At 40.0% G+C, this 12,500-nt stretch overlaps 1 protein-coding gene across 3 annotated transcripts in view; it reads right to left on the bottom strand.

Moving 5' to 3' along the window:
* Window positions 1-4,070: 4,070 nt before the first annotated feature.
* The window catches only part of abr (ABR activator of RhoGEF and GTPase), a 490,118-nt gene continuing 481,688 nt past the window's right edge, over window positions 4,071-12,500 (bottom strand). For all 3 annotated transcript variants that reach the window (XM_039662200.2, XM_039662201.2, XM_039662202.2), the window contains 2 exons: window positions 12,236-12,386; window positions 4,071-5,561 (listed from right to left, as the gene is read on the bottom strand). In XM_039662200.2, coding sequence (XP_039518134.2) covers window positions 5,472-5,561; window positions 12,236-12,386 — 241 coding nt within the window. In that variant the 3' untranslated portion in view covers window positions 4,071-5,471. The remainder of the gene's footprint in view (window positions 5,562-12,235; window positions 12,387-12,500) is intronic.

Here is a 12,500-nt window from a genome sequence, read left to right as displayed (position 1 = left end):
TGCATGTCACAAGTCTAGTCTGTTTCTGTATTGTTTCATGTTAAGTAGTTCCCCGTTATGTTTATTAGTCTGTCACAGGTGTTTCCTATTAGCCACACTCTCTTGTTAGCTCGTTTTCTCTTGTATTTAAGCCTGTATGTCTAGTTCAGTCTTTGTGGGTCCTTAATGTTGTTTGCTGGTTTTACTGTTCCTGATTACTGTTTCTTGATTCTTGAGTATGTCTTTGTATAGTTTGAGTGGTATAAATAAAGTAAATCTGCAAATGGATCCTACTACCTCGTCTGATTCAACCTCATGTGACAGAAACATGCATTTTCTGTCGAGCTGCTTTGAAAAGATATGTATTGTGAAAAATGCTATATGTAATAAATGTAATAAATGTGAATTAAATATAGGCTTCTGGGGGGCGGGATATATGCCTCGCGCTCAGCACACGTGAAGCTTGCGCAACGCACTAACAACAGAAGCCTAATGATTATGGATGTGTCGGGAAACAACAGCAAGGATATATTTTTAATGATTTATTAATTTATTAATGAACAAGTGTTTATTAAGTCTGCTGGCAGCAAATATGATTATGGCAATGCTGACTCGTCATTCCTGCAGCAGTTAATGCACGCGCCTAACGTATATGGATCAGGTAATCAAACTATTCCTTTCTAATTGTTTTGTTTAAAAGTAGACATATTTTGACCGACTATAGGCCTATTTCTCATGTCTATGAAGCAAGTATCCCATATGCTGAGTGTCAGTTCATCTGAGACGCACTCCAGTTCTTGCAGTGGAAGACGGTACTCTCAACAAGTGTCTGTGCGCTTATCAGATTTACTGGTCTTGGCGGCAATTATCCTGTCGAAAATATTGCATCGCATGCTTCTGGTATCGAGTCTGGCACACAGGTACACTTTGGATCATTTCCACATATTTTCTATCCATCTGGGTTGGGACGCTTACACGCACGCACACACACACTCACGTGCGACGAGCTACGTCTCTGAGCAGCCGCATAAACTAGTGTTTTCCGCCACAGCCTATCATGCTGCGTGCTTATTGTTTCACTGACATTGACGAGATTAACCACTTAGGTACCGATATTTGGTATCGAAAAACAAGACATGTTTCGATACTCGGTAGTACCGAGGCAATTCGGTCGGTACCTAAAAAGTACCGAACTCGGTAAAAAAAAGTACCGAATGTCTCTTCATTTAGATGCAAACCTGCTTCTTGCAGTTTGTGCAGCACTGTTTTGTGGTGGGCATCATAACAATTATATCATCCAGATAAAAATGGACACCTGAAACATCTCTGAGAATTGTAGACATCAGTTTTTGAAATGTCAAGTCAAGTCACCTTCATTTATAAAGTGTTTTTAACAGTATGGATTGTTTCAAAGCAGGTTAACAGTTATAATAGCTATTACCGTAACAGATTGTTTAGGCTTTACAACTGCATTAGCATAAAGTTTTTGTCCAGCTAAAGTTTTGATTGATTCACTTCCGTTGGGAAGACCGTTATGAAGTTATTAACTTAGGCACTGCTATAACACAACACCGCTCTAACAGTAAAACTCTTAAAGCGCTCTGGCCGCCCATCCGCACAAAACAGTGCCTCCAAAGAACCTTGTATGCTAAAAAGGTTCCATAATGACAAGAAAGAACCCTTTTGGCACAAAGGTTCTTTATAGGCTATTGTTCATTCATATATTACATTATTCTGCAACATTTTGTAGTTGTAATTAAATTATTGTTTATTATAACTGTTGTAGTAACTTAATATCACATTTTTATCATACTGATTTTTGGAGGAGAAAAACTGAAACTCTTCGTGTGATATTGATTTACATCAAATTATATAAATATATACATTTTCTAACCCCCATATCTTTAATTTTGTGATCATTAACATGCATTCATAAATAAATTTTAGGGTCTTGATGTTTGTCAATAATATGAAATATTTAATCCAGAAAGGACAAAACAAATGATAATGAATGAAACCAAAATGTTCCATATAGAACCTTTTTCCTGGTTACAAAGAACCCTAAAGGGTTCTTATTATTGAACCCTTAAAAAAGGTTCTGTATAGAACCTTTTAGGGGTTCCAAATACGTAGCGCTGATAGAACCTTTTAAGGTTCTATATAGAACCCTTTTAAGGTTCTATATAGAACCTTTTCTTCTAAGAGTGTAGTGTCTCGAGAACGCACTCCCTGAAATAGGTTCGAAGGTGCAAACAATTATCCTTTATCTCTGCGCAAACCTGCGCAAAATGCAAACCCGCGAAAACGCAGACGGCGTGCACATGTGCATCACGTGTTCAGTCCATAGGGATGCACATTTTAATATATATGTGCGCAGGCGCAGGCGTGTAGTCCATCTTCACAAATCAACCCAAATCAACTACTTGTCTGGTCTTAAAAATGGTGATAATACATAATATTTGTTGCGTCTGCATAGCTACGCGAACCAGAATTATCCCGATAATGTTTAATCTGTTAAAGAGTTAAAGGTAGGGAGGCCTAGGGCAGAGACTAGTTGACAATTCAGGACTGCATTGTCATCGTGTCAAGGCGATGGTCCTTTATCGGATCTGGATAAGTCCTGGATCCGGCGGACTGTGGTGAACCTCAGGATAAACAGAGAGACTATTATTAGCGTAGACGCCATCCTTCTTATGATGTAACAAGTACATCAGGATTTATGGGAAGTGTTCCTGGTTCCGGCTGATCTATGCAGCCTAACATTGAATTATAGAAGTCTATAATGTGTTATGAAGGAAGATGGTTCCAAAGTTTTGGTGCTAAATAGGAAAAGGATCTACCAATAGCAGTCGATTTTGATATTCTAGGTATTATCAACTGGCCAGAGTTTTGAGATTGCAATAGACGTGAAGGACTATAATGCGTTAAGAGCTCGCTCAACTACTGGGGAGCTAAACCATTTAGTGCTTTGTAAGTAATCAGCAATATTTTAAAATGTATACAATGTTTAATAGGGAGCCAAAGCAGTGTTGACAGAACCGGGCTAATATGGTCATACTTCCTGATTCTGGTAAGAACTCGAGCTGCTGCATTTTGGATCAGCTGTAGTTTATTTATTAAGCGTGCAGGGCAACCACCCATAAGAGCATTACAATAATCTATCCTTGATGTCATGAACGCATGGAACTAATTGTTCTGCATTTTTAATTGAGAGCATAAGACGTAATTTAGGTATCAAGCGTAGCGTCAGTTCTGGGAGGTCACGTTAGTCAAGCTCGCATCAGCTGACTCTCAGCAGATCCACGTCTACCTATAGGAATACGACGCCAATCACTGTATACATACATAAGCTCCTTCAGTATCAGCAGCCATGACGAGCAGTCCACGACGATTGCTTTGTTGGGTTCCATGAGATTCACACATTCTGATATGTTTACTACAATGGGCGATAAGTTGATCAGGCAATAAGGCGAGGCATCTACTCTTTCCATAATGTCTGCCACTAACAGATGGTTCAGCTCCACAGACACAGCATCCTTTACAGAAAAAGGCAGCCTGCAAAATGTGTCTGTTGCACAATGATAGGATTTTCACATAATTTTACTTTATGTACAAAGTTCTTTGCACAGCCAAAGCTTGGCGTGGCAGAATGAGACACATGCTGCACAGGCTGTTTGGAGGTGACTTTATTAATTCGATTAATTCTCTGTTTGTTAATTTATTATAATTATATGTATATTTTGTTGACTAATTAATTGGCTTATGACCCATTTTCTTCATATTTCTGAAATGAATTGCTTTTAACCCTCAGGTGCTCTTCGGTCATTTCTGACCGAAAAATTTTCTATTTTGAAATTTTAAAAATCACAGCTTCATCAGAATGTTACGAAACTTGGTGACTTTTATGGGATTGGGTATGTGAACAGAAAAAAAAAAATGAGGTCATGATCCGAGCAGGCTAAGTGGTCGTAAAAAATAGTCACACTTGTGCTCTTCGGTCAAAAATGACCGACCATAGGAAATGAATGGGAAATATATTTATTTATTTAAGATTTTTGATTTAAGACCGTTTAATAAAACAAAAGACATGCTGTGCTCAAGGTACAATTTTATTTATTTTACTAAAAACGGGGGAAAAAAAAGTCACATCAACATTTACCCTTGTTAATACAGTATACTCAATATCTTTCCAACAGAAATACAATACACCAGTTCTTAATTTCCTTTTAATCTTATATTAAAATATCAGATAGTTTGCAATCTAACAGTGCTTATGAAGTACGTCACCAGATTTTTTGTTTTTCCCTCTGCTCTGCCAGTGTCCTTCAGCAGTGGAGTAATAATAATAATAATGATAATTAAATAAAATCATAATACAAAAATGAACCTTTGTGTTTTCCTGCCCACTTTTTATCTGACAAGCTGAACATGCAAAAAAGGGCATTAACAGATCTTTCTACAGAATACACTGAAGCATCACCAGACACTTCAAATTGCAAAAGTGACATTAACAATGTTACCTGACAATGTTTCCTCAAATCAAGACAAAGTTTAGAATTTTCCAAGTATAATCTGTTCAAGTCATTGCATATCATGACTTGTCCCAAAAGATGGCTAATTTAACTGTTATTTTCTCTCTTGTAAAGTTTAATCAAGTCTATACCATCAGATAAAATGAATCAAAAAACGGCCAAAATTGCAAATGAAGGACTCTATAGAGTCTCAAAGTGTACAAGACTGTACAGGCACAATTAAAAGTGTATATTCATAATAAATATGGCAATTTTTTGGCCTGGATGTACTTGGACAAGGAAGGTCTGGGATTTTCAATGTTTTGCCCATAAGGAAAAAATTGCAGCAGATTTTATTTTGAACAAATGCATTTGCTCTCTCTCTCTCTCTCTCTCTCTCTCTCTCTCTCTCTCTCTCTCTCTCTCACACACACACACACACACACACACACACACACACACAAACACACACACACACAGCTCACTGCCCTTGTATCAAATGCAAAAAAGCTTATGAAACAAAACAAAAAAACAATAATATTTATAAAACATGGAAATGCTGATGTTTATTGGAATGTCTCTTGGGGAAGAAAGCAATTGCAGTTCACTTCCAGCCTCAGGTTCACTGAACTGGGCTTTAGAGGAGCAGTCACAACTGATGCAGACATCCCAGCATCCATCTGCAACTCTGACTAACCAACATCCCAGGACACTAATCTTCAGATGGGACGGTAAACAGGGTGTTTAAAGTGGTAGGAAGTGTGTTTGTGAGGACCCCTGTGTGATAAGTACATTTCTATAAGGTGATACCGGGCTCGCTCCAGATCACCGTCCTCTCGCTGCAGTTCTTCTCCATGCTGCAGTGAAGCTTAAGCCCCCTTTACACATGAACATGACTGGAGACAACAAATGCAGGGGAGAGCGGGCACAGTCTCCCAGTGTCCCCCCGCTGGATCATTGGCTTTGTACAGAAGTTGTGGGTTAGACGTCAGTTGAGAAATATAGTGTATTCTTCTTCAGCTCAGCGAAGGATATTGGTGGATGCTGCAGGTAGTACAGCAATACCTGAACCTGTGACAGAGGGGGGAAAGAGAGGATGACTAAAGTGATGCAATGATTATACTATCCTGACTCTAACATTCTCAACCATATGTAAAACTATCAGCATTATTCACCTGTACCACTAGATGGTGCTCCAACTCCTGCATGAACACCACTTTGATTTTGACTTTTATTCTGAATAAACTGATAAAAAACTAGAAACTACTACCTTTTAGTATAAAACATGCTAGATCTATTTAGAATCAGTTTAGAACCAGTACTGACTGAAAGGAGAGGGAATGAGTACAATATGTTCCAACCAGACATAACAAGAGGCCACAATATTTATAGTAATAACAATAAGGGCTTTCAAGAACTACAATCAGAGATCTCACTTTCAAATTCTAAAAAACAAGTAAACCGATAAATAAAAATATACTAATAAAACAAAATGGTAAAAATAAAAAGTGCAGGACATGGGAAAATTAACAAAGCCCTAAAACTTTCAGTGCATTAAAGAGCAAATAGAAAGAGGGCATAAACTTCTTATACGATTCTAATTAAAGGATTAGTTCACTTTAAAAAAAAAGCTTCAAACGCTACCAGATGATGAATAAGGATCATATCTAGCGAAACGATCGGTCATTTCAAAAATAAATTAAAAAGTTTAAGCTATGGCCGATTTGCCAGACGCACACCAGAAGCAGTTCACAGCTGAGGAGACCGATGTCCTCGTCAGGGCCGTAATAGACAGAGAAGTGTATGGGGATGGGTTTAAACAGGTGTGTAATAATTTGGGTAAATGTGTAAGCTAGATGTATGCCTATTATTTTCACATCTTCATGGACACCACAATGATTTCCCTCGTGTGGTAATATTTTTCCTTGTGTCCAATCCAATATGTATGGATTGAAAAAATGGGAAATGCTGCATCTGTGTAGATGAAAGAAGCAAAGTGTATTGTGCACATGATACATTATGGCTAAGCATGCACCCTTTAAAATAGCATCTGAATAACGCGCCACTGACTTTAAACTTTTTTTCCTGAAAGTATAAAATAGCACCAGGGAACTTTTGCGCTGGAAAACACCTCTTTTTGCTGAACCGCCCCCGGGAGCGCAAGTTCATTCTCTATTTTACAGACGTGCGTCTGTGGAGGCAAAAGTTTGCTGTGTGTCGGGTGGAAAATAGGAATGATACATGTACAGATATGGTGTATAAAGTCAATTGCACTGGGTGCAAGATAGGGCCCTTATTTCTCAAAGTTTATGAATTAATACAAGTTAGACAAGCTTAATGGAATGAATTTTTTTATTTATTTTTTTGCATAACTTCTATTTATAATTAAAATATGATAATAATAAGTATTTTTGCGAAGTATTATTATAAGTATTATTGCTCAGTTTAAAATATGTCATTAACAAACCAAAGGGCAAAACAGTCAAAGTGCCTCTTCAGTTCCACTGACAGATGGCATGTACCCAAAAAGTGAAAGTGAGGAGCATTTATGGGTACAAGTCGGGAACCGGCCTACCTTACATATTTCAAGGATGCTGAGTCCAAAAAAAGGTACCCAAGCGAAATTTTGAGTTTTTTACCTTCTAATTTGCATATAAAAATGGCCGCCAAATTGCCTATCTTGCTCAGTCGTTGGACCATTTTCCCCTAGTTTTTTTGTAACTAGGCAATCAAGATGAGGAAATTAAATTTCTAAGATCGATAGTCAAGGGTCAGAGCAAAGATATATTGGAGGCTCGTCACTGCATTTTTTATGTATGTATATATTTGCAAACTACCAACTTTTAAGGGGAGGTGAATAGGTGAATAGGGTAAAATTATAAAAAAAATAAAAAAAAAATAATAGATTTCACCATGAAACTTCCTCAGTTGATTACTTACACAAGTACATTAAAAAATGTATTATAAGTTTTTGAAATTTGTATATTTAATGATGCAAATTATGCATTATCTCATTAAATATGCATCATTAAATATGCAAAATTGTGCATATATTTTTGGTAGATAGATCTGAACAGATGATAAAGCCAGGTGCAAAATTATTTTTTCATTTTGTTTACACACAAGATGAACAAAAAAAGTTCAGAGTTATTTCAGGATATATGCTTTCATTACCTAGGAAATCAAAATATACTGTCCATACCCTAAAAAAACCCCCCGATATATTCGCTATATGCCCCTGGTAGGGTCTCCCAAGGCAAACAGGTCCTAGGCGATACGTCAGACTTAGAACGGTTCAAAAAACCATACGAGTGAAGAAAAAACAAGGACCGTGATGTCACCGGTATGGAGCTGCTCGGAGCTGTGGCCGGCAGGTCTCCGGTGCCTGTCGAGGCAGCAATCCCCAAACCCGGTGGTGGACACTGGAAGTAAAGGATGCTGTCAAGCTGAAGAAGGAGCCCTATTGGGCCTGGTTGGCTTGTGGGACTCCTGAGGCAGCTGAAAGGTACCGGCAGTTCAAGCGGACTGCAGCCCGGGTGGTTGTGGAGGCAAAATGTCGGGCCTGGAAAGTGTTTGGTGAGGCCATGGACAAGGACTATCGGCTGGCCTCTAAGAGGTTCTAGCAAACAGTCCGGCGCCTGAGAGAGGAAAGCAGTACCCTACCAATGCTGTTTACAGTGGAGGTGGGCGGCTGTTGACCTCAACTGGGAATGTCGTCGGATGGTGGAAGAAATATTTTGAGGATCTCCTCAATCCCACCATCACGTCTTCCATCAAGGAAGCAGAGGCTGAGGGCTCAGAGGTGGACTCACCCATCACCCTAGTCAAGAAACTCTGGATGAGATCTGCCCTGAGTACCTCAAGTTTCTAGATGTTGTGTGGCTGTCTTGGCTGACACACCTCTGCAGCATCCTGTGGCGGTCGGGGACACTGCCATCCCAGAGGCACTGTCCCCGACCACCACGGTGGTCCCTCTTTTTAAGAAGGGGGACCGGAGGGTGTGTTCTAACTACAGGGGGATCACACTTCTCAGCCTCCCTGGGAAAATCAATGCCAGGGTACTGGAGAGGAAAATACGGCCGATAATGGAACTTTAGATTCAGGAGGAACAGTGTGGTTTTCGTCCGGGCCGTGGAACACTGGACCAGCTCTACACCCTCTACAGGGTGCTGGAGGGTTCATGGAAGTTTGCCCAACCAATCCACATGTGCTTTGTGGATTTGGTGTCCCTCCCGGCAGCCTGTGGAGAGTGCTCCGGGAGTATGGGGTCCGGGGTCCTTTGCTAAGGGCTGTCCAGTCCTTGTATGACTGAAGCAGGAGCTTGGTTTGCATTGCCGGCAGTAAGTCAGACTTTTTCCCAGTGCATGACAGGGCTGCCCTTTGTCGCTGGTTCTGTTCATCATTTTCATGGACAGAATTTCTAGGCGCAGCCAGGGGCCGGAGGGTGTCAAGTTTGTGGACCATGTGATTTCGTCTCTGCTCTTTGCGGATGATGTTGTCGTGTTGGCCCCTTCAGACCAGTACCGCTGCTCCTCCACATCGAGCAGGGTCAGCTGAGATGGCTCGGGCATCTGTTCCGGATGCCTCCTGGACGCCTTTGCGGGGAAAGTGTTACGGGCATGTCCCACTGGGAGGAGACCCCGGGTAAGACCCATGACACGGTGGAGGGACTATGTCTCCCGGCTGGCCTGGGAACGCCTTGGTGTCCCTCTGGAAGATCTGGAGGAAGTGTCTAGGGAGAGGGAAGTCTGGGCATCTCTGCTTAGTCTGCTGCTCCCGCGACCCGGCCCCGGATAAGCAGAAGAAGATGGATGGATATTGAAAAAAAAAATGCTCAAAAACAGAATAAATGCTCAGGCCCTTAGTAATAATATATAATATTTCAAGCTTATGAAAACAGATTATTTAATAACATGGCAGGCATATAAGGCCTACAACTGCAGTAAATCAATGTATGAACATTGGCAGAGTACACCGCATGATGTGTCTGAGCAAGTTACGTTAGCAGATACCAGCAGTAGCCAATTCGATTTTGTCATTAGCTTTAAATCACCCTTTGGACATTCACGATTGGTTACTGATAGAAAGGGAAAGGCCATATTTGGGTTACACGGCGTTGTGCAGGAGACTGAGAGCTTTACAACGATACCGGTCATGACAGACTTCAGACAGAACGCGGCATGACGCGCTGGAATGCTAACTTCTTGGTAAATTCGGGCGAAATTTACTGCCGCAAGTAAACTAAATGTAATAAAATAAACATCTTAATGTATATTTTCAACATTTTCTTTATAGCAGCTTGAACACATATTGAAGGAGTAAACTAGCCCAAAATCTCAAAACTGATCACTGCATGAAAAATCGATGTTTCTGCCTGCCGCGTCTCGCCTTAAGGTGAAATCAAGCATTATTTGTGTCATTTTTTAAGGCCAGCATACTTATTCATCAATATGGCAGTCATAGGAACACTGATGTGCTTCTGATTCTGGTTTCCCATTTACCGCACGTAGCATGTAAAAAACTCTGGCTGTTGTCTGCCACAATATATACCCATTGATGCTGTTTTTAACAAACTGCCAAAGGATTCAGCACCAAGCCTTGTAAACAAAATGAAAAAAAAAAAAAAAAAAAGAATTTTGGACCTGGCTTTATCATATGTTAGATCGATCCACCGAAAATATATGCAAATTCTGCATATTTAATGGGACACTGCCCAATTTGCATAATTAAACATACAAATTGCAAAAACTTAAAAAAAATATATATATTTTTTTTAATATACTTGTGTAAGTAATCAACTGAGGAAGTTTCATGGTGATATCTATTATTAAATTTTTTTACCCTATTCACCTAGCGTCTCGCCTTAAATGTTGGTAGTTTGCAAATATATATACATAAAAAAGGCAGTGAGCCTCCAATATATCTTTGCTCTGACCCTTGACTATCGAGCTAGAAACTTAATTTCCTCATCTTGATTGCTTACTTACAAAAAAACGATAGAGGAAAATGGTCCAACGACTGAGCAAGATAGGCAATTTGGCGGCCATTTTGATATGCAAATTAGAAGGTAAAAAACAAAAAATTTCGCTTGGGTACCACTTTTTTGGACTCTTGAAATATGTAAGGTAAGCCGGTTCCCAACTTGTACCCATAAATGCTCCTCACTTCTTATAGAAGGCCATTTTTCTGAAATCCGTCTAGTCTAGAGTAAACACGCTGATTTAATTGACACATGAATGCATGAATAAACGAGTGAACTGAAGATGGCCTGGGGGGTCAGTGTGTTATGACAATACGGAAACCCGTATAATGAATTAATCACAGACCACATCAGTTTCACTGTAATAATGATACACTGAAAGCTAAGCAGAGCCCCGATGTCAGGGGCGGCGCCAGAAAAATTTTAAAGCAGGTGCTGAGGGGGTGCTAGATCATTTACAGGGGGAGCTGCGCAATTATATATATATATATATATATATTTATATATATAGGCTATTGTTGCACGATGCACCGATAAGCCTACTTCAAAAGTAGGCTATCACGATACTCGGAAATTAAAAAACCTAACGATACCTAAATTTATTAGAATTGATACTTTTATGAATAACCGCATTCCAGATTTGTAAGAGACGTATCGTGCGTGCAACGCACGCTTCCAGTCCCTCCCTATGGTCTGTGTTTCTCCTCACGCACGCAGCAAAGAAGCGGCAGCTTCATGAGACATGCGTGAGCACAAGTGATACTTTGGCCGCCGGTCAGTAGCGGAGTGGCAATCCAAGTCGGGACTTTTCCCGGTGAGCCACGAGTGTTTCGAGGCCGCGAGGGCCGGTCTGATATTTATATAGGCTATTGCAAGTTCAACTTCTTAGCAACACTATCTGGTGGCCTGTACACATGCAATCGCTACGGCGATAGATTGAAGCGCGAGCCGCAAAAGCCTATAACTTTCCCCCAACATAGATAGCATAAATAATTTGCAAGCTGCTAAAATAAAGCATACAAAACATAATCTAAAATGATCTATAGGCTATATGATTATAATCAGAGCATGTGCATGTTTGTCAGTGATTTATTTTAGGTTATTACAGCATTTAAAGAGCACAGACCTACGCAAAGAAGGTGCATTTGAAACGCCTTAACTTTTGCCGTTTCTGCATCTGAGGCAAACGCATTAACGGACTCTTTGTCAGACTCCGTACAGTTAAAATCCGATTCTGAAACGTTGTCAACCTCGGGCTGAGGTAAATTTATGTAGGCTACTAATTTTCACAAACTAAATTAGAATTACGAGTTTGCTTACTTGGCAGAAGGTAATGCTCCATCTTTCTAAATAATTCTAATACATTGCAATTTATGTGACCTGACGTTGGACGTCGCATATGTGTAATGAGTAAAATGTTTGTCTTAAACTATTTTATAATTTATTAATTAGTATATACGAAAACATTGATTTTTATTAGTAAACTGTTTTCTATACAGCCAAAATATAATTGCTTCCAGATATTATTTTTGGGGTTGGGGGTGCTATTGGGGTGCTTTGGTCTTTCTTGGGGGTGCTGAAGCACCTGCTAGCCCCTCCCTAGCGTCGCCTATGCCCGATGTGCATCTTCAAACTGTTAAACACACCAAACCACAACCCAAAATGATATACAATCTATCCACGCTGGGCAAGACTCCACAAAAGTCCTTTCCATACACTGTAAAACTCTTGCCGTTGAGGATTCACTGTATAAGTCAGGACTGACCTGTGCCATGACATCATGTGACCAGATGTCGGAGGCCAGCGTAATGTGGGCCTTACTGCTCTCTGACTCCGAGGGTCTCAGCAGAGTTGGGCCAAACACTGTGGCCAAATTATGCAGAGACATCTTATTAACCGGCTCCTTCTCTGCCACCCTAAAATGAGAGGAAACCAAATATCAATACTGTCACATCTCATTAAACAATCATTAAGTTGAATGTTTCACAGTTTATGATGACTCAACACATGCACTGTAACTCAAGTTTGAT

The sequence above is a fragment of the Pimephales promelas genome, chromosome 4 (assembly GCF_988280905.1).
Source record: "Pimephales promelas chromosome 4, fPimPro1.hap1.1, whole genome shotgun sequence".
Classification (NCBI taxonomy): domain Eukaryota; kingdom Metazoa; phylum Chordata; class Actinopteri; order Cypriniformes; family Leuciscidae; genus Pimephales; species Pimephales promelas.
Note: the sequence above shows the minus strand (reverse complement) of the source record. Positions and strands in the feature narration are given on the sequence as shown.